At 41.1% G+C, this 26,799-nt stretch overlaps 1 protein-coding gene across 1 annotated transcript; it reads left to right on the top strand.

Moving 5' to 3' along the window:
• The first annotated feature begins 8 nt into the window (after positions 1 to 8).
• ENOSF1 (enolase superfamily member 1) lies at positions 9 to 26,748 on the top strand. The gene is made up of 16 exons (XM_044424010.1): positions 9 to 185; positions 1,480 to 1,588; positions 3,403 to 3,518; positions 4,968 to 5,054; positions 7,319 to 7,345; positions 7,921 to 7,993; positions 17,891 to 17,929; positions 18,162 to 18,244; positions 19,096 to 19,130; positions 19,988 to 20,075; positions 21,130 to 21,264; positions 21,926 to 21,967; positions 23,453 to 23,582; positions 24,172 to 24,271; positions 24,586 to 24,667; positions 26,328 to 26,748. The coding sequence occupies exons 1-16, from the start codon at positions 102 to 104 to the stop codon at positions 26,439 to 26,441; spliced, it is 1,344 nt and encodes a 447-aa protein (XP_044279945.1). The 5' UTR covers positions 9 to 101; the 3' UTR covers positions 26,442 to 26,748.
• Positions 26,749 to 26,799: the final 51 nt, after the last annotated feature.

Here is a 26,799-nt window from a genome sequence, read left to right as displayed (position 1 = left end):
TGTCCTGGGCCAATTTCGGCGTTTTAGAGTCGCTTGCCGAGGCTGAGCAAAGGGCCGCCGTGGTAGCTACTTCTGACCCTTCCTGAGCCACGGGCGTAGCCATGGGGCGAGGCAGGATCACGGGCCTGGCCGTGAGCGACGTCCGCTTCCCCACTTCCCTGTCCCGCCATGGCTCCGATGCGATGGTAAGCGCCGCCGCCGCGCAGCTTGCGTTACAAAACAGTGGCAGCAAGCACCCGGCAGGCGTCCCCCGCTTTGGCTTCCAGCAAGGCTGATAAAATCGGATTCGCGCAGTGATGACGGGACTATAACGGGGTCCTAAAAGGGGACATTCGGCCCGCCTTCTAAGCCTGCAAGCCAGTGCAGAATTACCGAGGAGTAACCCTATTGAGCTTGAAGGGATCTCCTTCGGTGTAAACAGGTTTAGGTTTGCGCCGTTAAGTACCTTATCCAAGCTAATAAGGGCATAAGGAGAAAAGAAAGTTCTGGAAGATGCCTGTGCTTGAGGTGAGGCCCTCACAAGCCTCCAATTGCAATATCACGCCCCACATTTGTCTGTGCCAGCTACAGTTAATGCGAGTTGCTGTCAACTCCTGGAGGGCCATAAGGTGTATGTCCCTGTACTAGCTGCTTAGTTGTTTGATTTGTTGTAATTTTGCCACCACACTTCATTTCTGGAAGTGTCAAGTTACAACAGGGGTATAAAACCTCAAGATTGAGGGTCAAATCTAGTTCTCAGTTTCCTGGCATAGTGGTACCTCCTCTCCCTTTCACCCTACAGCCAGTGTAGTTTCCTATTCTTGCCCACCTGTCACATTTTGAAAATTAAGTGCATTATTTGGCTTAATTATTGGCAGTAAGAACTTTTAAGTTATAATACACAGGTATTTTAGTGGGTTTGGCTTCACTCTTTTGCCTTTGGTCCTGCCTCCACTGGAGCATAGTCCTATGCATGTGTTGGAAAGGAATTTGGGCTTCAGGCTGAGAGAGGCACCGCTAAACATAAAAACATAAAAGAGGTCATACTGGATCAAACCAGTGGTCCATCCAGTCCAGCAGTGGGTTACTTGCCCACAGTTCCCTCAAGCAAGAGGGTACAGGTGTTCTGTCTGCCCAACTCCTCAGCAGGCATATCAACTTTGATAGAGGTGGCCCACAACCAACAGGACTAGTAGCTGTAGATAGCTTTCTACCCCATGAATTTATCCAATCCCCTTTTAAAGCCATCTAAATTGGTAGCCATTGCTACTTCCTGTAACAGTAATTCTAGAGTTTATGCACTGTGTAAAGAAGTACTTTTTTGTCTGTCCACTATCTTCCACCAATCAGCTTCATAGATTCTAGTACAGGTTCTAGTACAGGTACTTGGTAGTGATACATCTTAAAAGGGGAGGGGCGGTTGCCACGGTCAGTTATATGTATATTTTGTGTGTGTGTATCACTTGTGTGAACATTGGGTTTTTCTGCTCTTCTGTTTAGCACCCTGACCCAGATTATTCAGCAGCCTATGTTACAATAGAAACAGATGCCCCTGATGGGCTCCGAGGCTATGGCTTAACATTTACACTGGGTAAAGGCACAGAAGTGGGTAAGTTGTTATATTGCCCTAATTTTAAACTAGTCCTAAATTGCCAGTGGTTTAAATTGTGTCTTCTTTCCTCACTGGAACTAGTCTTTTTATGTTGGCCATTTCCAACATATTGCCCCATCTGACCCACTCAGCATGGACAAAGCTCAGTGATTCCTGCTGGAGTTTTAGTGCAAAATAACTCTGGGGGCCCTGGTTGAGGAATGATGCATTAAGAGGCGCCACTGCTACCATGTGACTGTGCAAGGTGCGATTACAAGAGCTTTCTTAATCTTTGTACTAATAAGTCACATATGTGAACTGGGCTACTGCAAAACCAAAGCGAGAGGTAGGGGGAAAGCCCATTAAATTCTTTTGTTGATCCATTTAAGAATGTTTCAGTATTCTTTAAGTGTATTAAAGTGTATAGCCTAGTATCCAGAATATTTGCAAATATGTTATTACTTTGCTGTCTTACACAGGGCCTTAAAGGTTTGTCTATCATTGCAGCCTTCCCACTAACCATGGATGCTGCCAAAGTTTTTTTCATCAGCTGCTCCTTTCCCAGGAAGGTGGTTGTTCTAATAATAATGTAGATTTTTAGGGAGCAATCCTGTGGTCTTACAACATCATCTGGGAGGCCATAGGATTATTCAAAGTCCCAATTCCAAGTCCTTTGATCTTGCAGCTGGGACTTCAAAGACCCATGCAGCCAGTGCAGAATGAATATGGGCAGCTATGCCCTAGCATTGTGTTCTGTTTGCTATAAATTCTTTGCCACCTGTGGCATCTTCCAATCATGGTGTAATAGTGACAAAATAATAATCCATTAAGGCCTTTTTGCTCCTCTGCTGTGTCTTGCCTCTACACAAATGTGTTACTAGCCATTATATTTTCCAAACAGCTGTGGCATCCCTAATCAGATTATATGCCTTGTACTTTTTTTTGTCCACTTTACTGCTTCTATTTCCTTCAGTTGACAGAAGAGGAATTTCATATCATCCAAATAACTTCTAAATAGCCCTATCTAATCCTGATTCTACTAGAAATGGGTCAGTGACACACAATTGCTTTGGATTTTTGCTGCCACAATTAAAACTTGATGGTCCAGCCCTTATTCCTTATGCTGGGGATGGCTGATTGTAGTTTGGGCCTTGATTACATTTTGTATTAGATGAAGGAACTGGAGACAATTTCTCAATGTTTCACAATCCTGTGAAACTTAGTTGCAGTTACATGATGGCATAGCAGCACCAACATAAACAACTTAGCTGTATTTACGTTGCAGAACAATTATATTGTGCCCAATAGGCACAGGAATATCATGAATCATTTCAAGCCCCTTTGGAACTAGTTATTTCCATCTTTGCAGTCTCTGCTTCTTCTGACTTCAAGAATAGACCAGAAGCTTGCAGTCAATGCACAGGCCCTGGTTTCTTCCTGAAAAGGAATGGCAACATGTTATCCTGCAGATGTTTTGGCCCACAACTCCCATCAGCCTAAACAGCATGGCCAGTGATGAACATTCATGGGAATTGCAGGCCAAAACATTTGTTCTACTGTAAACTAGAAGAGGTGCTGGATGCTTGCATCCCAAGTTAAAAACTGGAATGCAAGTCATATTGATAAGTCATAATAAAGTCATGTTTTATCTAAGATTGTTAACAACCAATCATCCAGGCAATCCATGGCCAAACGTTCTATGTTCTTTTCCCACTGACAAGCTATTTATGTGGTCTGTCTTTCAAATAATTTTTTTCAGAGATCACTCAAATTCTGAACAATACAGGGAGTGCAATTTCATAAACTCAAAAACATTGGTTATATTTTTTTAGTTGTCTCTGCAGTCTACGTACTTGCTGCTCATGTGGTCAATAAAGACTTGGATGAAATCATTGGTGATTTTCGAGGGTTCTACAGGCAGCTCACCAGTGATGGGCAACTCCGATGGGTAAGAAATTGAAACAAAACTAATGACAGCATGTAAACTTTAGACTTAATTCTGTTTGAGTTCTAATAATGTTGCAGATATCAGAAGCCTTTTTTATTTATATAATTTAAAGACATACATATGCCCTGAATGCCATCATTAACCAAATATCAAACTACAGGAAAAATGAAGCTATCAGGTTATAGTGCTTTGCAAGGCAATGTTGTATTTTAAACATTGAAATGAAAAAGAGCTGAATCAGAGCAAAGGCCTGTCTAGTCCAATTTTCTTTCCTCACAATGGCAAACAAGTTACTACAAGCGAAAGCTCTCAAGCAGGACGTGAATACAATTATTCTTCTACTCATGATCCCCAGTAACTGGGGATTGGGGGATGTATATTTCCTTTGACAGCATAGGCAATATATAGCTATCACGACTAGTAGCCTCTACCATTGTAGAGGATAAGTGTAATTCCATTTTAAAGCCAGTGGCTATAGTTAGGTCTTTTGGTAGCAAATTCCATGGTTTATATACTGTGTGAAGGGGTACTTCCTTTTATCTGTCCTGAATCTCCCACCTCTTAGTTTTATGGGATGATTTACATTGCCATCATATCTACTCTTATTTGCCTTTCTTCTAAGCATTTTCAAAGACTACTGATATTGTCAGCTAATAAAAATAATAGAATTGTCATTACGATATTTACAAGAGCTCCTCTGATATGTATAATGTCCTTACTATCCTTAAATTTGTTAGAAATAAAAGCATTTTTAATCTGTAGGATTATACACAATGGCTTTTTATTCATTTTTAATGTGCGGTTAGTTTGGGTTTTTTTTCCTGTATGCATATATAATTGTTAAGCAGAATGTTTTAAATTTAGAAAGTCTGAACATTTTGTTAAAAAATTCTGGTTCCTCATGTATCAGTTGAATGTCTGAAAATGTGGTGATAGATTTGCAGTTTGTAGACAACTTGAGGAGTACAGAAGTTTGCCATCCCTTAGCTAGGGAAACAATCAGTAATTTATTTAGATAATCATGCCTAGAGACCAGAATTCAGTTCTTATGTGTATGCATGTTTATATTTTTGTGTGGAAGCATGCTAGCAAATGCTAGTTGTAAATTACCACATCTATGAATAGAATTGAAGTCAATTTACCTAAATGTTGCTGTCTGCCTCCATATGAATAGATATGCCCAGCAAGTCTGGAAACCAAAGATTATAGGTTTATAGAGTTGCAAGGAAACAGCTGCCTTACTGTTCAAGAGAGCAGGATATCCTGTACCTAATACATGTCAACCAGATGAGTCCAACCATTTCTTGAAAGCCTTCGAGAAAGGAGGCTGCCTTAGCTCAATATTCTAAATGCTGTAAATTCCCTATAGGCCTTTGAGAAAAGCCAAGTTTCACTTATCTGTGCATGGCTGTCATAATGTATGGATTGCATTGTTTGTTTTGTCAGTAGATTGGTCCAGAGAAAGGAGCTGTACATTTGGCCTCAGCTGCTATTCTGAATGCCATCTGGGACTTGTGGGCCAAACAGGAAGGGAAGGTAATGGCTTTGGAATAAGAAGAGAAGCATGTTGCTGTTGGTTACTTAGTAAATGCTGCTCTTTTTTGTCTCCCAGCTATGTCACTTTACCTGGCTGGAGATGTAAACACTAGCTTAGATTAGGTGGCTGGACTTAAATTATATTTATATTCCTCATATCCTAATAGGATTTCTTATTTGTCAGAAGATCATCATTGTAGTCATTAAGCAACTGTTAATAGTGCATACACCAGCACTTCACAATTCAAAGTGAAGTATTCTAAAATTCTGAAAATCAAGACTCTCCTCTTTATCAGCTTTTTATAACAGTAGATTCAGCCAGAACGGACAGATTTAGACAGATGTTTATTTGTTGTTGGTATTTTTCACTATTGCTAGAACCTAGAAATGTAGAAAGCAGCCTTGTGCTGAGCAAGGCCATTTGGTCCATCTAGCCCAGAGCTGTTTATGCTGTCTGGCAACAGCTCTCTGGGCTTTAGGTTTCCTTCCTGACTCTATCTGGAAATGTCAGAGCTGGAATCTGTGATCTTCTGTATATAAAGCAAGTGCTTTGCCACTGAACCACAAGTCCACTGAGCAGACCTCTATATGCATTATAGAGGCTCAGGAGGCTGGACGAGCTACCTCTGGGCACTTGTGCAGTCCAGAACAAACATCCATTCCTGTTTTTCTCCCACATTTTATTTCTTTTCAGCAGCCTAATTTACAGAAAGGGAAGCATTTAGATGACTGAGAATCTCTGAAATCCTTGCAGGTCTACTGGAAATCTCCCAGAAATCTGCCAGTGGATCCTGATCTATCTTTTTCTGTAACATTGAAGGGTCTGGCCTCAGAGAAGGTCCCTTCCACAATCCCATCAGACTGTTCTTTACTGCAATTATGAATTATGCTGAATTGTCTTTGTTATGTTACCTCACCCTGAGATAAGAGATAAGATGCAAGAGAACAGATCAGAAATACCTTAATAGAAAAACAGAAAAGGGCGATCTAATGCATGGCAGTTTTGTGTAGGAGCAGTGAGACCTTTTGATCCCAAAGCTAGATAGGCCTTTTAGATCATGGGTCCTCAAACTACGGCCCGGGGGCCGGATCTGGCCCACCATGCCCATTTGGGCCCGCCACGTGTGCGCCTGCATCCACACACGCGCCCGCCACCGCCCACCTCGCCCCTTACTCACTGCTGCCTCACACGCCTGCCTTGCAGCACGTGCCCACGCCTTGCCTCCCCACGCCCCACCCCCGCACCGGCCCGTGCACACCACTGGCAGCACCTTTCCGGCCCACATCCAGCACCGGCAACTTTCAACTGGCCCCCTGGTGAAAAGTTTGAGGACCCCTGTTTTAGATGATTACCAGTGCCATAAAGTATGTCTGGTGAAACATTTCGAGATGTCATTCACATCCTAATTCAATGTTATAGAAATGGAGTTATGTTCAAGTAAGAGGAAGGATCCTGCCTCCACCCAGTGCACACACATTGTGAAAGCTATGAGTCTGAGTGCTCCTAAAAACCCTGGGAAACCAGCCACATATGCCTGCCCTAATCTGTCTGCTAGGAGCAGAGTAAGTGCAAAAAGTCCCCAACCTCTGTGTTCATCGGACTGGATCTCCTCGCATAGAACCTATTGCATCTTGGAGAAATAATAAGGACCATCTCATTATAAAATGCAGGTGTTGTGCTTAAGGCAAGTTTAGTGCCAGTTTGTAACAGTCACTGGCTCACATGTGTGGAGGGAAGATAAGAGATAATGACCTGATTTGCAATTCATGGGTATTCTGAACTATGGTGATGCAAGTGTGAGCTGCCTTGTTTTGGATTATAAACCAGGAAGCCATTGTCTGTTTTTGCATTAATACTAGAGATGGGTAAACAAGCAGTGTACAAGCTTTTCAAAATTTTCTAGGCATCAGCTTGCTGCTTGTCTCTCCTCAAGTTGCACTGACATTTGGCACACCAAACAAACAGCTACCAACCAAAAACTTGTGCCACACACCCCTGCCCCCAATTTGTACCACACTGCTGGTTAAAATTCTGGGTTTTTTCCCAGTCGCTCAAAAATTCAGGGTTCCAGGTTTGGACATCAAAGCAAACATTTCTGCATTTTCTAACACTGCTCCTTCACTTTCATGCAGCCCCAAAATCTTACAGGTTGTCATTATGTGCAAATCAAGCCATTATAAGCAGGTAACTGTAACCTGAAAATTTACTGTAAAGGCTGTTCTATTTAAAAGTTTCAGAATGTGTCTTCTTTTTCTTTTTCAAGCCTCTTTGGAAGTTGCTGGTTGACATGGTAAGAAAAACTACTTTATTGATTTGTTTGCTCTTGTTCTTGCTGTGCTAAAAATAATGGCATGGAGTCACAATTCCAAATTAAGATTTCTCATTGATTACATAGTTTATGGCAAGAATCTAGAAAGCTTTCTAAGTCTTTTAGACTACACAGTTTACTTTCAGTCTCTTTGCTCTCTGGATTGTGGTACAGAGTTGTTTCTGCTTTAAACAATTGACAATGAACAAAGCAATACCAGAGGCAAGTTTATAGTGTGTTTTAACAGGTTCCTTTCCCCAGGGACCACTAGCTAAGCTGGCTGCACTTAATGTAAGCTGTAGTCCAAGACATCTGATGGGCACTAGCTTGGGGATGGCAGTTGCAGGAACTGCTAGCTGTAGTATAAAGCCTATGCTGGCTTGTCATAGCACTTAAAAATGTGGTATTTCTTCTATAGAAAGCATCCTTTCTATCTGGTTGAAAGAGTTTGTCATATGTTGTTTCTGGACTTGGTAAAGTAACAGTTTATTAACTGTGAAATACAATGAATGCAACAATATAAATGCAACAATTTAACATCTTTTTGTCTTGACCAGGATCCAAAACAGTTGTTATCATGCATTGATTTCAGATATATTACTGATGCACTGACAGAAGAGGAAGCTTATAGTAAGTCATTGGTTTGTTTTTTTTAGATTTTTTTTAATTAAAGTTTTAAACTAATACTAAAAACATCAATTCTCACATACATCGGATTTACTGGGTCAACCCCCTACTACATATTTTTTTAACATTCTATAATCATGTTCAAATCAGTTTATAATAACTTGAAAACATCTCTAAATTTACTCCAGGTCCCATTTCTCCAGCCAATTATAGAAAAAAATCCAAGTTTGATAGAAGTCAGTGTCTTTTTTCTCCTTCAATGATAAAGTCAATCTATCCATTTCTGTGCAGTCCAGAATCTTTCTTAAAATCAGTTCATCAGTGGGTAGTTCTTCACTTTTCCAGTATTGAGCAAATGCAATCCTCACCACTGTGATTAAGTGTAACATCAAATACATTTCCTGTCTGTTAATATCTTCCGGTATGATGCCGAACAAGAAAACTTCAGGTTTAAAAGCTAAGGGTTTTTGTAGTATTTCCTCCAGCCATTTATTTATTTTAATCCAATACTTTTTTACATTATCACAAGTCCACCACGTATGATAAAAAGTACCCACTTTATGTTTACATTTCCAACATCCATTCGACATATTTGGAAACATCTTGGCTAATAGACTTGGCGACAAATACCATCTATAGAACATTTTATATAATTTTTCTTTTTACGAAGTTGCTAATGTTACCTTAATATTTCTCTCCCATAGTTTTTGCCACTTTTCTAATTCAACGCTATATCCAAAGTTTTGTGCCCATGTTATCATAGTTTCCTTAACCTGCTCCCCTTCCATTTTCCTTTCAAGTAAAAAATCATATAATCTTTTAATCATTTTCTCATCTGTTTTAAGCATCACTTGATCAAACGCTGTTAAATCTTTGTAAAACCCCCATGCTTTAGAATCTTTAGCATATCTCGATTGCATCTGCACCTTATGCCACCAGGAGATATTAAGTCCCTTTTCTTGTAATTCTTGATCTAGTTTCAGGCCACCGTCCTTATCCAAGATATCATCATATCTTATAATCCCATCAAAGTTCAATGCATTTGGATATACAAAAGCTTCCATAGGTGAAAGCCATCTTGGTAGTTTATTATATGGTTTTGACTTTAATTTTTCCCACACCGACATTAATGATCTTCTAATAAAATGACTCAGAAAAGACCCATGTGACTTAGCTTTCTTGTACCACATATAAGCATGCCAACCCATCTGCAAGTCATGACCTTCAAGATACAAAACTCTCTTACTTCGCAAAGTTATCCATTCTTTTAGCCAAGTTAGAACAGACGCTTGATAATACAACATCCAATCAGGGAGACCAAAACCCCCATTCTTTTTAGCTTTCTGAAGCATTTTTAATTTAATCCTTGGCTTCTTTTTTCTCCAGATAAATCTCAAAATTTGAGAGTTTAGATCATCAAAGAATTTTTTATCAATTTTTACGGGAATCATTTGGAACAAAAACAAAAGTTTAGGTAATATATTCATTTTAACAAGTGTTATTCTTCCTATCAAGGATAATTGTAAATTGGCCCATTTTTCCAGATCACCTTTAATATCCTTCAATAATTTATCGTAATTATCTTCTTTCAAAGTAGTACATTTGGCTGTAAGATAAATTCCCAAATATTTAACCTTTTTAACAATCTGCAAATCTACTTATTCCTGGAGTCTTTTTTTTTTTTTTTTTTTGGTCTTGCGTAAAGTTTTAAACAATTTCATTTTTTCTCTATTATTTTCATTCCCGTAACCTCACCATATTTCTTCAATCCATTGTAAAAGTTTAGGCATTGTTACAGAGGGTTCCTCCGTTATGAAGACCAAATCATCTGCGAATGCGTGCAATAACTTTCGTCCCTTATTCTAGTACCTTTAATGTCCTCGTCATCCCTGACATTTCTATTCAATACCTCTAAAATCAAAATAAACAAGAGGGATGACAACGGACATCCTTGTCTTGTGCCCTTTTGGATCTCTATAGGGTTTGTAAGTTCTCCATTAATTAAAATCCTGGCGGACTGTCTTTGATAAATACTTGATATCGCATTCATAAATTTTTCACCAAACTCCATTTGACTTATCTGTTGCTTCATAAATTGCCAATTAACATTATCAAAGGCTTTTTGAGCATCCATAAACAGTAAAGCCATTGGTTTTTCGGTATGTATCTCATAACATTCTAAGATATCCAAGATAGTTCTCAGGTTATTCTTCATTTGTCTTTTTGGCAAAATGCCATTTTGCTCTGGATGAATAAAGTCTATTAGGAACTTCTTTAGTCTTTCAGCCAGTATGGAGGCAAAAATTTTGTAATCCACATTTAGTAATGATATAGGTCTATAGTTTTGAATCTGTGTTGCATCCATATCTTCTTTCGGTATTAGTGTGATATTTGCCTCTGTCCAAGTAGTTGGCATTTTAGCCTTTAACAATGCTTCATTGCATATATCTTTTAAAAATGTAGCAAAGATTGCTTCAAAGGATTTGTAAAATTCAGCTGGCAGTCCATCCAGGCCAGGGGTTTTATCATTCTTTTGTCGCTTAATTGCTTCTGTTACTTCCGTAATTGTTACTTCTTGATTCAATCGTTTTTGAAATTTTTCTAGTAGTTTTGGTAATTCTCCCTTTCGAATGTATTCTTTTACTTTCTCAGTTGAAATCTCTTCCTTCTGATATAACTTTGTGAAAAAGTCTTCCGCTATTTTCTTAATTTATGCACTTTGTACATGTAGTCGTCCTTCTTCGTCTTTCAGTTTCGAAATCCATCTCTTCTCTTTTTCTTTCTTTACTTTATATGCTAACCATCTCCCCAGTTTATTAGCATTTTCAAAAAAGTTCTGTTTGGTCAACTTCATTTGTTTAGTAAGTTCATTTGTGTCCAAGAGATTTAATTTGTGCTTAAAAATATTCATTTGAGCCTTAAGACTTTTTTTTTTAATGGATCTTCCTGCAGCTCTTGTTCCCGTTTCATCAACTCCTCTACTATTGCTGCTCGCTCTTGTTTTTTCTTTTTATTTATTTGCACTGAGTATGTTATTACCACTTCCCTGGCATAGGCTTTAGCTATATCCCAGACATTCTTACCCTTATAGTAAGTCATTGTTAAGCCACAAAACTTGCATTAATTCGATTTAGTCTAATCAAATTGAGCCTTATTTAATTTCAAATCTCTTGAATACGCAAGCCCGAAAATGTAATTATTGATAATAATTAGTGTTTCTATGTACCTTTTCCTTGGTGTTTAATGTGCTTTAACTATACTAGCTCAATATAGCAGCCCTGCAGGAGTCCACTAGTACTGTCCGCATGTTACAAACAGGAAGGAGACTAAGACTCAAAAATCAATGGCTTACCTAGATCACCCTGTAAAATCATGACCATGCTGAAGTTTAAAACTGGAAAGTCAAGTTCTTCGTCGTGGCCTCTGTGCATCACACATACGGGTGCTGCGCCTGCGCAGTGCCTAGGCCGGAAGATTAGAAAGCTAACGGTTTTTTTGGCGGGAAAAACTCTGCTCCCCTCCCCCTCAGTGGTATAAATAGAGTGGAGTGTCCGCCATTTTACTCAGTCTTTGTGACCACCGTTCGCTGTGCCTCATGCCTGTTAACGTCCCTCGCTAAGATCTTTGTGCTTACTGTCCGTTTTACACTTTATCCCTTCTTCAACTTATTTCTTATATTCCAAGTTTGTATATCTTCCCTGCTTTTTCTTCTACTCTTCGTTTTCAAAAACAACAACAACAACAACAACAACCAAAAATATTATCTTACCCTCTATACTGTTGTCTTTTCTTCCTTTTACACGATGGTGCAGTGAGCAGCATTCCGCAAATGCACTGAATGCAGATCCAAAATGTTGCCTGCAGATCCACATGATCTATGCCTCCTCTGCCTCGGCGGGGGGCATAGAACTGACAAGTGCGGCCACTGCTTGGCGTTTTCCAAGCAAGCGAGGAACAGGGAGAATCGTCTCCAAAAACTCCTCTGGGACCAGGCCTTGATGCAGTCCGATCAACTGCTCTTACGGCCTGGTTCTTCTTCAGCCGCACCTCCTCAGCGCTCTACCTCAACTGTGAGCACTCCTCCGAAGCGTCCTGCTTCCACCGCTCCTCCACAGTGTCCTTCGGCTGAAAGCGCTACTCCAATGGAGGCCCAGCCTTCCTTCCCAGCCAAGAAATGGGAGAAGCGCAAGCACACTGGCTCAGATAAGCCTTCCGCTCATAAAAAACCAAGGAAGGAGAAGGTGGATAAGCCCGCTCGTAAGACCAAGAAACCCGACCGTCCCAAACACCGGGGCTCGGGTTTGTTGGGCTTCTCGGTACCGTCTGCCGCCACGATACCGACCCCCTCGGGACCGGCCCTGCAATCTACTATGCAGGTAACACTGCCGGGATCCCCCAGGCCTATCATTCGGCCTGAGAGCGTGCAGCCTCAACACATGGAGGAGCCGCTTTGGGAGTCTATCTCTGATGGAGAGATTAGGGACTCCCCACCAAGGGAACGATCTCCAACACCAATGCCCATGACTGAGCCACCTGCGGAATCACCGTCGCCACCCAGGCGTTGCAGCCACTCGTTGGAACAACGGGATGATGATTGGATGATGCATGGATATGGTGCCTTCCCAGACTGGGGTGGTTATCATTCCTATCCATACTTCCCTTGGGATCGTAGATCTCCCTCGGTCCCGAGAGACTTGCCGTCCACATCCAGACGTGTGGAGAGGGGACACCCGACCTCCCCTGAAACATCGTCCTCGAGTGACCGTCACCACTATTGTCCAGACTCGAACGAGTCGGAGGTCGACTCTGCATCCCCTGATGTAGCGATTACCTCCCAAGGACCTGCTTCACCCAATGAGCCACATGTCTCCTTTACGGAGCTCATGTCCCGCCTCGATGGAGGAGGAGACGTAAGCTGCCTTGAGCCCTTTGTAGGAAAAAGGCAGGATATAAATTGAAAAATAAAAAAAACAGCCCAGTCCATCCACGGATCGGTTCTATGATGTCGTGAGGGGAGAGCAGTCCGCGATCATAGCCTTGCCGCTAATCACTACACTTCGGCAGGCTATGGTCCAACCCTGGGATCAACCGGCCCAACTGCAGGCTACCTCCCGTCGGTATGAGGCCATGTACAGAGTTCAAGAGGACGACATCCCGTTCTTGCTCCGCCACCCGAGACCGAACTCTGTCGTGGTTGAATCCTCCCAGGGCAGGGAGTCCAGGGGGCACACGGCCCCTCGCGACAAGGGAGGAAAATCAATATGCTCGCGCGCCGAGTCTATGCAGTCTCTGGGCTCGGCGTACGCATATTGAATTACGAAGCAACACTGGCACGTTACCAGTATTTCATTATGCAAAAGCTGGATAACGTTGCTTCCTCCCTTCCAGACCACCAAGGCGGCCTCGCCAGGGTCTTCATCAAAGAAGCGATGCAGGTGGCAATGCAACAGTTGTCTACTGCACGACACCATTTAGACACCAATTTGAGGGCTCTCATTAATGCCATCTCGTTGTGCCGACATGCATGGCTCCGCAATTGTAATTTCCCCAACGAGATGAAACGGAGAATAGAGGAAATGCCATTTGACGGCACCGGGTTGTTCCACCAAAAGACCGACCACAAGCTAAAAGCGATACATGAATCGCATACAACCGCGCGCCATATGGATCTTCCTCAACAGAAACGTAAGTGGCAGTGGCCTCGTTCCTCCTAATCAATTCCATCCTCGGCAGTACTACCAGCAGCGGCAGCAACGTCGGAGGCAGCAGCCGCAGCAACATTTTTCCCAGGGCCTTCGACGAAACGTTGACGGCCTGGGTGAACCATCCTCTCTCTTCTAACACCACTTTCCCCTCTCCCTTTTGGGGACCGGCTCCCCATTTGGGAGTCCATTACATCTGATAGGTGGGTGTTGTCTATCATTCAGTTCGGATATAGAATTCGATGTCATCCCTCCACCGCGTCCGACTCGTTTTACACCTTCTTCATCGGTGCTGTGCAACGAAGTCTCTCAGTTGCTTCTCAAGGGTGCGATTCAACAACTCTCCCACTCTGAGGGGTTGCATGGATTCTACTCCAGATATTTTATGGTTCCGAAAAGGGACGGTGGTCTTCATCCAATTCTGGACTTACGAAATTTTAAGTACATCAAACCAAAAAAGTTTCGGATGACCACTTTACAAAATATCTTTCCGTTACTGAAGAGAGAGGATTGGTTCGCCTCACTGGACTTGAAGGATGCCTATTTTCATATTTCTATCCATCCTTCGCACAGACACTTCCTGCGTTTTACTGTCGGGCTCAATATATTTGAGTTCAATGTTCTGCCCTTTGGCCTGGCCACCGCACCTCGAGTTTTTACAAAGTGTATGGCGCCAATATGTGCACACTTACGAACACAAGGAGTGCAAATATATCCATATTTAGATGACTGGCTGATTGTTTTGCAAACTAAACAAGGTCTTCTGTCTGCTATACATGTGACCTGCACCCTGCTCGATGATCTTGGGCTATGCATTAACTGTGAGAAATCATCCCTTATTTCCACACAGGTCATCGACTTTATCGGGGCACATCTCGACTCCATACGGGAAACAGCCTTTCTCCCTCCGGAACATTGAAATACCTTATGTGGCCACATCCGTCAAATCCGAATGCTCAGAACGGTTCCAGCTATATCCATTCAGAGACTACTGGGGCACATGGCTGCTGCAGTTGCCATTGCCCCATATGACAGGCTACGTATGCGGCCCATACAGCTGTTTTTCAACACTTCATTTCGCCCGCAGCAAGATTCTCCCAACAAACTAATCCAGATTCCGTCTGTGATACTCCGTACTCTGGCTTGGTGGATCATTCCAAACAATCTGTTTATCGGCGTCCCGTTTCGACCACCTCATCCAACTACAACCCTGTACACGGACGCATCGCTACTTGGATGGGGTGCAGCATGTTCGGGACTTTGGGTCCAAAGGACTTGGAACCGACAAGAAACAAGGAAGCACATCAACGTTCTCGAACTTCAGGCAATCTTCAACGCCCTCAAGGCTTTCAAGACTGTGCTTTGCCGTCATGTTGTCCAGATTGCGTCAGACAACATACCTGCTGTTTTCTATATCAACAAGCAGGGTGGCACAAAATCACCAGCCTTAGCATGTCTATCGATGGCCATTTGGGATTGGTGCATACCGAGGGACATAATGCTCCTAGCAATTCACCTCGCAGGAACCGACAACACTGAAGCAGATATGTTGAGCAGACATACGTCAACAACGCACAAATGGGAGATGGACAGACAAATATGCCAGAAACTCTTCCATTTGTGGGGCTATCTGGACATGGACTTGTTTGCCACCCAGGACAACAGAGTGTGTGCCCTATACTGCTCCAGAGCGGGCATCAGATCGGGATCGATGGGGGATGCTCTTATGATCCCTTGGGACAACATATCTTTTTATGCGTTTCCTCTGATCCCACTTCTAACGAAAGTGGTGGCAAAAATAGCTCAAGAGAATGCCACGGGAATAAAAATAACTCCGTGGTGGCCGAGGTGACCGTGGTTCTCCACTCTTCTGCGACTATCCAGAGGAACGTTTCTTCGCCTCCCATCTATTCTTCAACTGTTAACGCAGCAAAACGGAACGATCCGGCATCCAGATCTGACTGCCTTGAAGCTGACGGCATGGCGGATCACTTGAGCCATTTCACTGCATCCATACCAACGACATCTCAATCTATAGCGGATTCCATTCACTGGACTATACAAACGGCTCCTACTTTGGTTTCAACGACAATCGCTTCGCTTCCAATGACTATTGACCAAGAAATTCAGGCAATTCTCAAATCTGCATTAAGACGGTCCACTCATCGCTCTTATGCGGCTAAATGGAAAAGATTCTCGTCTTTTGCAGAACACCATTCCTTTCCTCCTGGACTGGCTTCAATTGACAATATTTTGCAATTTCTCTTGGAACTGTATTACTCGGGACTGAAACCATCATCCATTAAAGTTTATGCAGCCGCCATATCACACTATCGTGGTGCTGTTCAGGGCGTATCAGTTTTCTCTCAACCTCTTGTTCGACGTTTTATTTGGGGATTACAGAACTTACATCCTTCTGTTCACCCCGCTAACGTGGAGCCTTTCTGTAGTACTCCAAGCACTTGCTAAACCTCCATTCGAACCTTTGGCAACTGTTGACCTACGCCTGGTGTCCTGGAAAACAGCCTTGTAGCAGTAACATCAGCTCGAAGAGTAAGTGAGCTTTCTGCTCTCCACGTAGACCCACCATATCTTAATTTCCATAAGGAAAAGGTCATCCTTCGTATGGATTCTTCATTTCTCCCTAAAGTAGCTACACCATTCCACTTGAGTCAAGACATTGTTCTGCCGGCATTCTATCCAGCGCAGTTGAATCCAATAGAACGGGCTCTACACACCCTTGATGTTCGCCGCTGCTTGGATTTTTATAGATCTCGTACAGAATCCTTCCGTCGGACGAATAGACTTTTTGTTAAGTACTCCGAACATGACAAGGGATCACCAGTTACACCTCAAAGGCTATCTAATTGGATCATCCAGACTATTGTCTTGGCTTACCAACTATCAAAAATAGACTTGCCTGTTACCCCAAGGGGTCACTCCACGCGAGCAGTAGCGACATCGTCCGCCTTTGCCTCAGGGGTTCCACTTCAGGATATCTGTAAAGCTGCAATGTGGGCTGGACCATGTACTTTCGCCAAGCACTATCGGCTTGATGTACGCGCCAGGCAGGACTGCTCTTTCGGCAGAGCTGTTCTTTCATCTGTTCTTCGCTGATGACACCTCCCTTCTCCAAGTTGAGTAAGCTTGCTAATCACCCATATGTGTGATGCAGAGGCCATGACGAAGAAAAGCCGGTTGCTTACCTGTAACTGATGTTCTTCGAGTTGCCATCTGTGCATTCACACAACCCACCTACCGGCCCCACTCGGTGTCGGTGAGTGGATGGTTTTTTTCCTCTCAGTATTGTACTCTGATTTACATCGGTACCGTTAGGATATGATGTTTTTTTCTCTCGGTACAGTATTTTAATTTTCATTGGTACCATTGGGATATATGATGCTTGTTGAATTTACACTTAACCTCTAGAGGGCGAACGTTCGGTCTTCAAGACTGAGTAAAATGGCGGACACTCCGCTCTATTTATACCACTGAGGGGGAGGGGAGCGGAGTTTTTCCCGCCAAAAAAACCATTAGCTTTCTAATCTTCCGGCCTAGGCACTGCGCAGGTGCAGCACCCATATGTGTGAATGCACAGATGGCCACTCGAAGAACATCAGTTACAGGTAAGCAACCTGCTTTTCACAGCTCATGCTCTCAATCTTAGGGCTATAATAACTCCAGAGTATGAACTCCATAATTATTTATAGGGCAAGTGCAGTTCCATTCCCTTAGGTCATAACTGCCTTAGATTATTGCCAAACTTGGAGGCTTATTTGTTTCCGATGGCCAGAGGGAGGCTGCCATCTATGGCTACCATTTATGGTAGCACAAGGGAGGGGGAGGCACCAGTAGGAACCAGCGCAAGCAAAGGGCTCCATCCTCTCCTCCCCATTTCCACACATACCTTTTCCTTCTCTAAGGCGCATATACAGTCTTGGCAAGGCAGCCAGGCTGATACTTTCCATGTCAGCAGTATGTGCATGTACACACACACTCAGGCTTCAGGACCTTGGCACTGGAACACCAAAAAATCATGTTAGGCCCCGCAGACAATATGAGAAGACCATTGGATTGCACACTTAGAAAGTTATTTTTACTAGAATTTTTCTTTGTATTTTTTCTTAAGCACTTTTTCTAAATGAAGATACAAATCAAGTTGATTTTTGGCTTAATGTTACATTTTCCATTCCACTAGCAATACTTCAAAATGGTCTTCTGGGGAAAAAAGAAAGAGGTAAGGAATAAATTGGTTTAATTGGATTATTAGTTTGCCTCCTGGAGTTTCTCTTGGGTTTCCATTTTTCCTAGAATTAGTTAATTATTAAATAATAAATTATTATTCCTATTATTATTCAATTTCTTTTTAAATTAGTACCCTAAAGTGCAGTTGTTGTGAGAAAAGCAGACATGCATTCCCAGGCATTCTGTCACAGAAGAATTTCATTTAACATTCTATATCGTTGTAGAAGAACAAATGTTAAAATGTGGCTACCCAGCTTATACCACATCATGTGCCTGGCTAGGCTATCCAGATGATCAACTAAAACAGGTTTGGCATTTCCACACTCTTCCTGTTTAGTCTGTGAGCAAAAATTAACTCATTTAGTCTAACTTTAGATACAGAAAACTCAAGTTAGTTTAGCTTTAATAACTAGAATTTGCTGCTTTTTAAAGCATGCATAAGGGTTGTGTGTGGGGTAAGATGTGGAAGCAAACATTAGAATTTTGTACCTTCTCCCTTTGTGCACAACACTATTAGTGTAAACCAGTGCTCCTGTGCTTCAATGTTTATATAAGAACTACCATACTGAATTGGACTGAGGGTCCATGTGGCTCAGCACTCTGTTCACACCATGGCCAGCCAGTCACAAGAAACCAACCAGCAGGTCATGAGTGCAACAGCAGCCTCCCCGCTAAGCTCACCAACAGCTGGTGTGCGTAGCCATCCTGCCAGATAGCAGCATATAGCCATTGATAGCCTTATTCATGAATGTATGCAACCCCCACTTTTAAAGTTATCCAGATTGATGACTGTCACTACAGCCTCAATTCCTGCAGACCGCTCCACTGGCCCCTCTTCGTGTGACAGGGGTCCTGAAAGGGAGCATAGTCACATAGGCATTGATATATGCAAATTCAGTTTCATTTTCTGTACACAATGAGGCAGACATACTTGTATCACACTGGGGGTTCTGTGAACTGGCAGTAAGAGCAACTTACTGGCAATGAACACTGAAACAATATCCTTTTCAGTGTGTATAAACACGCCATTCACCTTTGAGGTACACAGCTACAAAAGACAAGACATTCTGTTAGCTAAGCTAAAATCTTAAGATTTTAATACAAACAGCAGCTTTCACTTATTTTACATCTGTGTAACATATTTAACTTTCTTGCCAGCTGTGTTCTGAAGCTCTGAATAATGGTTGGACCAGGTACAGAACATTCTCTTTTCAGTTTTATAAAAATATGCAACAGGGAAGTCATGAGGTTTCAAGAAAGTGTGAGGAAATAAAGTTTTGCCTTTTCCTTTCTTTTCTTGGAAATGATTAATTTGCTTCTTACACTGGGTTGCAGAAATAGTGCATATATGGGGGTGTGTGCGCGTGCACACAGCACCAACAGCAGTTGCTGTCAACTTTGGTATTTGCCAGTCAACAGATCAACTGCATGATGGTCCTTCCCACCTCAAGCAGGTGGGGACTCTTTACCTTTGATTCAATGTTACATATGGATGAGGGTATGAAAGCATGTGCATACACCTCCAGTTGATGGTTGCAGAATCTATCCTTTATACAGCTCACTCCCTTTAGTCTAGAAAGGACCTGATCTGGAAAGCAATTTTGTGGAGATTATGGTTCACTCTTGATGAACAAGAACTTTGAACAGCAACTTCACACTCAGGTTCCATTGAGTCAACTGGGCATGATTTCACTTGAAAAGTTTTCCCACATTTCTGATCTTCTGATCTGAGATTTGCAGACGTTTAAATTTGGACAACAAATGTCTCCAATTTGGAACTGTTAGGCTAATTATGAGTCGGACCTAGGTGTTTTGGAAGTTCAAGCTTGATTCATTAGTTTAGTTCTGGCACCAGCCTTTCCCCTCCTTTCCTTGGGAACAGCATTAGTTACTTCTGGAATATGTAGTTTCTTAGAGGGTGCTTCCAGAGGGGAGTGCAAACAAGTGCTTATATAGCATCCTTTCTTAAATCTGAGCATAGTAGAGAAACTGATATCACAATTCAATCAGTCTTTGAAAAAGCTGTGTTTCATTGGAAATATGTCTGTAGGTTCAAAGTAAAAGTTGGAGCAGATCTTCAGGATGACATGCGGAGATGCAGGCTTGTTAGAGAAATGATTGGCCCTGAAAACATGCTGGTATATATGTATATTTAAATTTTATGAAACAGATGATTTATTATAAAATTATGCTGTCTGTCACTGTGGGTCACATGAATGATTGACATCCTTACTTGTATGTGGTTGGAAATAATCACTCTGTTATCATCTGGCATATGGTACTATGCACTAACAGATCTGAGAGTTCTTTGTTTTTTGTGCCCAACAGAAGCTTTGATGAATTTGACTTGTGCATTTACCTAAATTGTAACTACCTATATTAAAACTATAATTTTAATATATTAGTTTTGTTTTCAAAGCATACATTTTCTTACAACACGAACAGCAAAATAGAATTATAATCTTCATTCGTTGTTTGAGATTTGGCCGTAGTTCAGTGGTAAAGGGTTTGCATTACATACACAAGGTCTCTGGATTAATCCCTTACATCTCCAGACAGGGTGGAAAAACCTTGCCTGAAACCCTAAAGAGCTGTTTACCAGTCAGTGTCAATAATATGAAGCCCTAGTCTGACTCAAGGCAGCTTTCTGTGTTTCTACATCTCACAAAGGTATTGAAATGTTGTACGCTTTATTAATTCGCACGGACATAAGAAAATAAGTACAGATTTTGGATAGACCAAGGGGTTTTCAGTGCTCAAATAACCCCCACCATCCATGTTACCAGCTGGTATGTGCATGTTCCACCATGTCACCCCAAGGGTTAATCAATCCAGTGTAGGCTGTCATGTTTCCCTAACCAAGTCTTACCTTCAGTATGCTTACTAGGATATTTCACTGAATTTAAATCCTTTGCTGGCCATGTCTAACTAAGGCTTGGTTTCTTAAAACTGTTTTAAAAAATTGTTATTTTTTGTTAATTTAATGGATTTTAAAGAATGTTAGCCAGGACATAGTATACCATTTGGATTCCTGAGCATCTCAGCAGTTAAACTAACCTGGGTCATAAGGAAAGCTTGGTTTAGATTTCCATTGTTTTCCATCTGTCTCAAATAAACATAACAATTGTAACAATGAATTCAATAAAATCATAATGTGGGTTTCATCAGCACTGTATTCATTTGTATTGTTAGATGCTGGATGCGAATCAAAGATGGGAAGTGGATGAAGCCATAGACTGGGTGACTAAACTAGCTGCATTCAAACCACTATGGATTGAAGAACCAACTTCTCCTGATGATATTCTTGGACATGCAAAAATTGCTAAGGTCAGAAGAGTTGTTTTCAATGTCAGTCAGTTGACAGATAGCAATGGTGATTTATTGACTGGAAATTTTCATTAGGACATTTGAAACTCAAAATGAAACAGTTGTAAAAAGTAATTAAAATAGACCGGCTATCAGATCCCGTCACACACATGCCACACATGTATTCCATTAAACTTAATGAGTAACATATTTATAAAGGATGTAATAAAAGACTGAAATATATATACTTGCATGTATAAGCTAACTAGCAGTGGTTCTAAAATACATATGATTCATGCACTTTTTAATGTGTTTGGATTAAAGTTCTAGTTATATGAGAAATGTAATACTAGCCAGAGACATGTGATCAACTTGTATTAGAGTATCAGTAGTCTTCCCTGTACACCATTGCTAAAACTCCAGCCATTAGATATGCTTAAGCCACACTGATTTCAGTGGGACTAGCGGTCATAAATGCACTGAGTTATGTTCCAAGTGTATTACTTGTGGTTGTACACAGCCCACCCTCTTAGGTATTTTTTCATGTTTGACTAAGGGGAACACATGAAATATGCTAGCAAATCTGTAGTGTCCTTCAGCTCTCCTCAGTCTTTTTGGCTTTCTCTTGTATGTATTTGAAAAGAACTGAAGGATATGGCACATAAGCTGTTTTTGTGTTTAGGCATTGTCACCATTAGGGATTGGTGTTGCAACAGGAGAACAAGTAAGTCTATTTATCAGTATCATACTTTCATTTTTATGGCTGAAAAGCCAGACTGGGGAGAGGGAGGAAGAAGAGCACAGCTGCTAAGGCTGTGTGGTGCCAGACAGCCCAGCTACCAGTCCTTGTAGAGAAGGCTTGAGCAAACTGCCTCAGTGCTGACAGCCCTCATCATAGTCTGCAAGATCTGCCCATGAGGGCTTTCAGCCATCCCTGTTCAAGCCTTCCCATTCCCCAACAAGCAAAGGGAATACAAGAGAAAATCAGTGTCCCATGGGATACTTGGGAATGGTATAGTGCACCCTACCTCTGAGAAACCCAGTAATATGTTGAGCACCTTTCAGGTAGTGTGGTCTATAAGCCAGACTGCAACCTTCTGTTTTATTGTTGCAGGCAAACCTGCTCATAATATGGCCTTTAGTAGGTTCCCTGTATTTGCTGATATATGGGTTTCTGAAAAAAGACTGAATCAGGAAAATTTCCAGTATACTAAATTAAAATATTACTTTAAGTATGTGCATCCTCAACCCTCAACAAGTTCTTTGAGTGGCTTACAAAAAGTTACAATATAGTACAATAAAACATTTAAACATAACAATATTTGTGTTAGCATTTTAAAAAGCAGTTTTTATTAACAAAATTTAAAATGTGTCATTGATGTACTACAAAAAGATCCCCATATTTTTCAGTAGTCAAAAGTATGTGAACTGAAATATTTGATTAGGCAAAAACATTAAACACTTATTGGCTCAATCCTAAAATATGAGACTGCAATCCAAAAACACTTACTTGGAATAAATCCCACTGAATTCAACAGGGCTTATTTGAGAATATTCAAGTATAGGATTATACTGTGAGCCTACATTTGTATATTCACTGGGTTGGATGCAGTCTTAGTCAAACTTAAAGGGATAAAGGTGACCCTTTGAAAACAATGGACTTAAATTAGTCATTATCTTGTCCACTCAATTTTAATCAACCCTACGTATGGCTATGTCTAACCATCTATTTGATCTGACCTCCAAATATTTTAGACTGTAACTCCCAGCCTTTCTTCACTTGGCCTTGCAAGCAAAAGCTGATAGAAGTACAAAACTTTTGGAGAACATGAGTTTGGAACAGACTAATCTAACCTGCTTACCATGAAGTAAACCAACTGAATTGGGTGGGACTTCAGAGTCTGAGTGCATATGTAAGGTTACAATGTTAAGGAAGTGCATGGAAGGAAATAACTTACAAATATGAGAAGTTATGACAGCTCAAAAGTATTTATTTCCTGAATATGTTTTGAAAGCACAAACTATAAGCATATGAACTTCAGCATGCCCGAAGTGCTCTGTGTACATGTATGTTTCTTCAGAATATTGTTTTAAAATTCTAGAGTAGTCTCTAGAATAAAATATTATACACTAGACTTCGATATTTTTATAAGATTTTTCCAACCTTACAGCATATTGGCTAAACAATTTTTATTTTACTTGTTTATAGTGCCATAATAGAGTGATTTTTAAGCAGCTTCTGCAGGCCCGTGCCTTGAGTTATGTCCAGGTGGATAGTTGCAGGCTGGGAAGTGTCAATGAAAACTTGTCTGTGTTGCTGATGGCCAAGAAGTTTCAAAGTAAGTGTCTCAAAAATTCAATAAAGCTCTCTTTTGTAGTCACTTTTACAGCAGGCACATCAATTCACAGCTTGATCACCTCTTTTTGTACAGTTCTGTGTAGCTGAAGTAAATAATTCAGACATTTGGGTTTTTCCAGATCTTTAAAAAGTTAAAGCATCTTTTTGGACTACATTTACCACCATTTGTGACTATTGACCTTACTGCGTCTGGCTGCTGGGAGTTGAAGTCCAAAAGATCTGGAGGTCCTCAGGCTAGAGAAGCCTGGACTAGGGCATGCATTAAGCACTGGAAAGAAATCACATATTCTTTAGGGCAGGGGTCTCAAACTCGTGGCCCGCGGGCCAATTGCCGGGATGGGTGGGGCACGGGGGAGGGGCCCTGCAGACTTCAAAGCACCGGCGGTGCCCGGGACGGCCGCGGGATGAGCGGCCCATCACCACCAAGGTGGTGGAATACTTGATGCGGCCCAGCCTCACCCAGACTCTACTTCTAGCGGCCCCCAGGTGAGTTTGAGACCCCTGCTCTAGGGGATTGTCCAGTTTGCTTTTGTCAGTGGTGCCAATGAACTTTATCACTTTTCTTCCAGTCCCAGTATGTCCTCATGCTGGAGGAGTTGGGCTCTGTGAGCTGGTACAGCACTTGATAATATTTGACTACATTTCAGTATCTGGTACCCTTGAGAACAGGTGGGTAATCCTTATCTAATTCTCTTCTGTTGTAAATAACTCTCAGAATCTTTTCTTTCAACTCTTAGAAGTGATATAGCTTTGATCAAATAATAGCATATCTGTAATGATCTTATGACCACAGGGGTTCAAAATAAAGCCCTGCTTCTTTTCCATAAATATAAACTTTGCTTTTTCATTCTTGAATGGACAAAGGATCTATTTTCCACAGTAATGATGAAACCAAATGTAAGACAGTAAACTTCTGGTGAGTGTGTAGGCAATTCTTAATATGTACAAGGTTGTATATCAGTTCTACCTTCCTTTCCTTCCAGAATGTGTGAATATGTAGATCATCTGCATGAACACTTCAAGTATCCTGTAGTAATCATGAATGCGTCCTATATGCCACCCCAGGTATTCTTTGCACTGGAAAAGTTGGAATTCTTAACATTCTCATAACTTAATTTTTAATGGTTAAAAGTGAGGTCCAGATGTGGCCTACTCAGAGGATAGCGAAATTGTGTTCTTGAATTTTAAAACATCTATCTCAATCTCCATCAAAAATACTCATGGCACCTTCCACACATTGGATCAGGCTCTTTCTTTTGCGGGAGCATTTAAATAGATGTTTGTGTAACCAAAATATTTGGACTCCTAATATTTATGATTTGCACTTACACAAATAAAGGTTCTCTTTCCATTAAGTTGAATATACTGAATAACTTAGTAATGAACCCAAAATGTATTGTTGATGTATTTAGGAACAACCCTTGACAACCAATTCAAAACTTAATATTTACTTATTTAAAACATTTCTATGCCGCCCCCATTGCAACAAAGCCTCAGGGCGGCTTAATTTAATAGGGTTTAAATTATAAGTCAAACTGTTACAGTTTTACACAGATGTTTCAAAAGAGTGATAAAATAGCCATCAAGACATTTAAGGCTAACTGTATCATTAAAGCCAACAAGAATCCAGTGGGACTTTGGACTAATGAACCTTGCATAGGATTAGCCTATTAATCCACAGAGGGCTTTTGAGTTATTAGAGTGTTCTGTCCTTGAATATTAAACCAGTGTAATACAGCTCATCATACTTTAGTTACATGATTAATCCAGTGTTCCCCTCCCAACATGTAACAGTACAGCCAGTGACCATTATCCAATATTGCGGTTGCACCTCTGCTGGTTCTGTTGCATGCACAGGGTCCACCATGAGCACAGTAGGAATTGGTGCTCCCTAGAAACCCTAAAAAAATGCTTTTCTGAATCACACAGGTCAGCAAGCTCCTTTCTGCAAGCTTTACTAAACTGTACCATTCTAGAAACTATTGTAGCAGCAATTTCCACTAGCATTTGGGCTTTAATGGACTCTGTGCTGAAAAATTATTCCTATAGCTGTTTTAATTTGAACATTTGCTATTTAAATTCATTCCTGAAAACAAGATGGCAGCATTTCAGATGTTCAGAAATTAATTGCAATATTTATTTAAATAGGAAACTTGCAATGGTTCTGTTATTGAATTATACAGCTTTTATGTTCTAGGCCGTCTTAGGAAGATAAGTCTAGAAATACATATATTTAGCATCTACATTACAGTTAAGGGTTCAGTCATATGGCCACTAGGACTTTAGCCACATGTAAAAGTTGGAGGCCCAGCTCCAATCCTGGAAACGCCTTCCAAAATCAGATGTGGGGTTCTGACCTTAGAGTGCCCTTCTTCCACCCAATTAGCCCTGGTAGTTTGTTCACACCGGCTGCAGAGCTGGTGGTTACTGGGATTCCAGAAGGCAGGCAGTAAAACTCCACCAGAAGCCCCTCTGCTCACATGCTCTGTTAAGACGCAGCAGAAATCACTTTTCTCAGCCTTTTGCAAGGCAAGAGGAGCATAAAGGCAACTGTAATCCTCCACTTCTATAGTGCTGAATAACCACATTGGATGGAGCTGTAAATATATTTAGTTTTCTATACTGAGCAAGAACTGCTCTATAGAATTTGTTTCTAGCCAAAGATAGGAGACTTGTGTCCATTTAAAATGGTATAGTATATTTATATGCAAAATATTTATTCCAGGCAGCTGGATATTCTACTGAAATGAAAGAAGATTCTGCAAGGAAATACCAGTTCCCAGAAGGAGAAGTCTGGCAAAAACTTCTATCTGACCATAGTGCAACTAAAATAAGTTAAACGTTGCCAGTCTGAAGATTAAACTCATCTCAGCTATTTTTGTCACTCAAATAGTTGTTGCTAAAGCTTTATAAAGATTTTAGATTCAGTGAATACTCCCAGAAAGCTTTCCCCCACTTGGATAAAAATAGTTTGCAATCTCAATAACAGAACTTAAGAAAAATGGGATACTTTTAAATAGTTAATCTTGAAAGGCAAATGATTCACTTTTCCTGGCGTTGTTCCAAAACAACTACAGAAATATAAACTCAATGTAACTGCTGAACTTTATAAGTTTAAAATAAAGTAGAAGTGGCTTTCACACTAACATAGTGGCGTGCTTTGCAGTATTGTACACTTAGTCAAAATTCTAAATTAT

Source organism: Varanus komodoensis, unplaced genomic scaffold, assembly GCF_004798865.1.
Source record: "Varanus komodoensis strain SLA01 unplaced genomic scaffold, ASM479886v1 scaffold14_1, whole genome shotgun sequence".
NCBI classification, from domain to species: domain Eukaryota; kingdom Metazoa; phylum Chordata; class Lepidosauria; order Squamata; family Varanidae; genus Varanus; species Varanus komodoensis.
Note: the sequence above shows the minus strand (reverse complement) of the source record. Positions and strands in the feature narration are given on the sequence as shown.

Bases quoted from the DNA above. Each gene is read 5' to 3' on its own strand.
- ENOSF1 (XM_044424010.1), top strand. From the start codon at position 102: ATGGGGCGAGGCAGGATCACGGGCCTGGCCGTGAGCGACGTCCGCTTC. The intron at 7,994-17,890 runs GTAAGTCATTGG...CCATTCCACTAG, and splicing joins GACAGAAGAGGAAGCTTATA to CAATACTTCAAAATGGTCTT. The intron at 21,968-23,452 runs GTAAGTCTATTT...ACTTGTTTATAG, and splicing joins GTGTTGCAACAGGAGAACAA to TGCCATAATAGAGTGATTTT.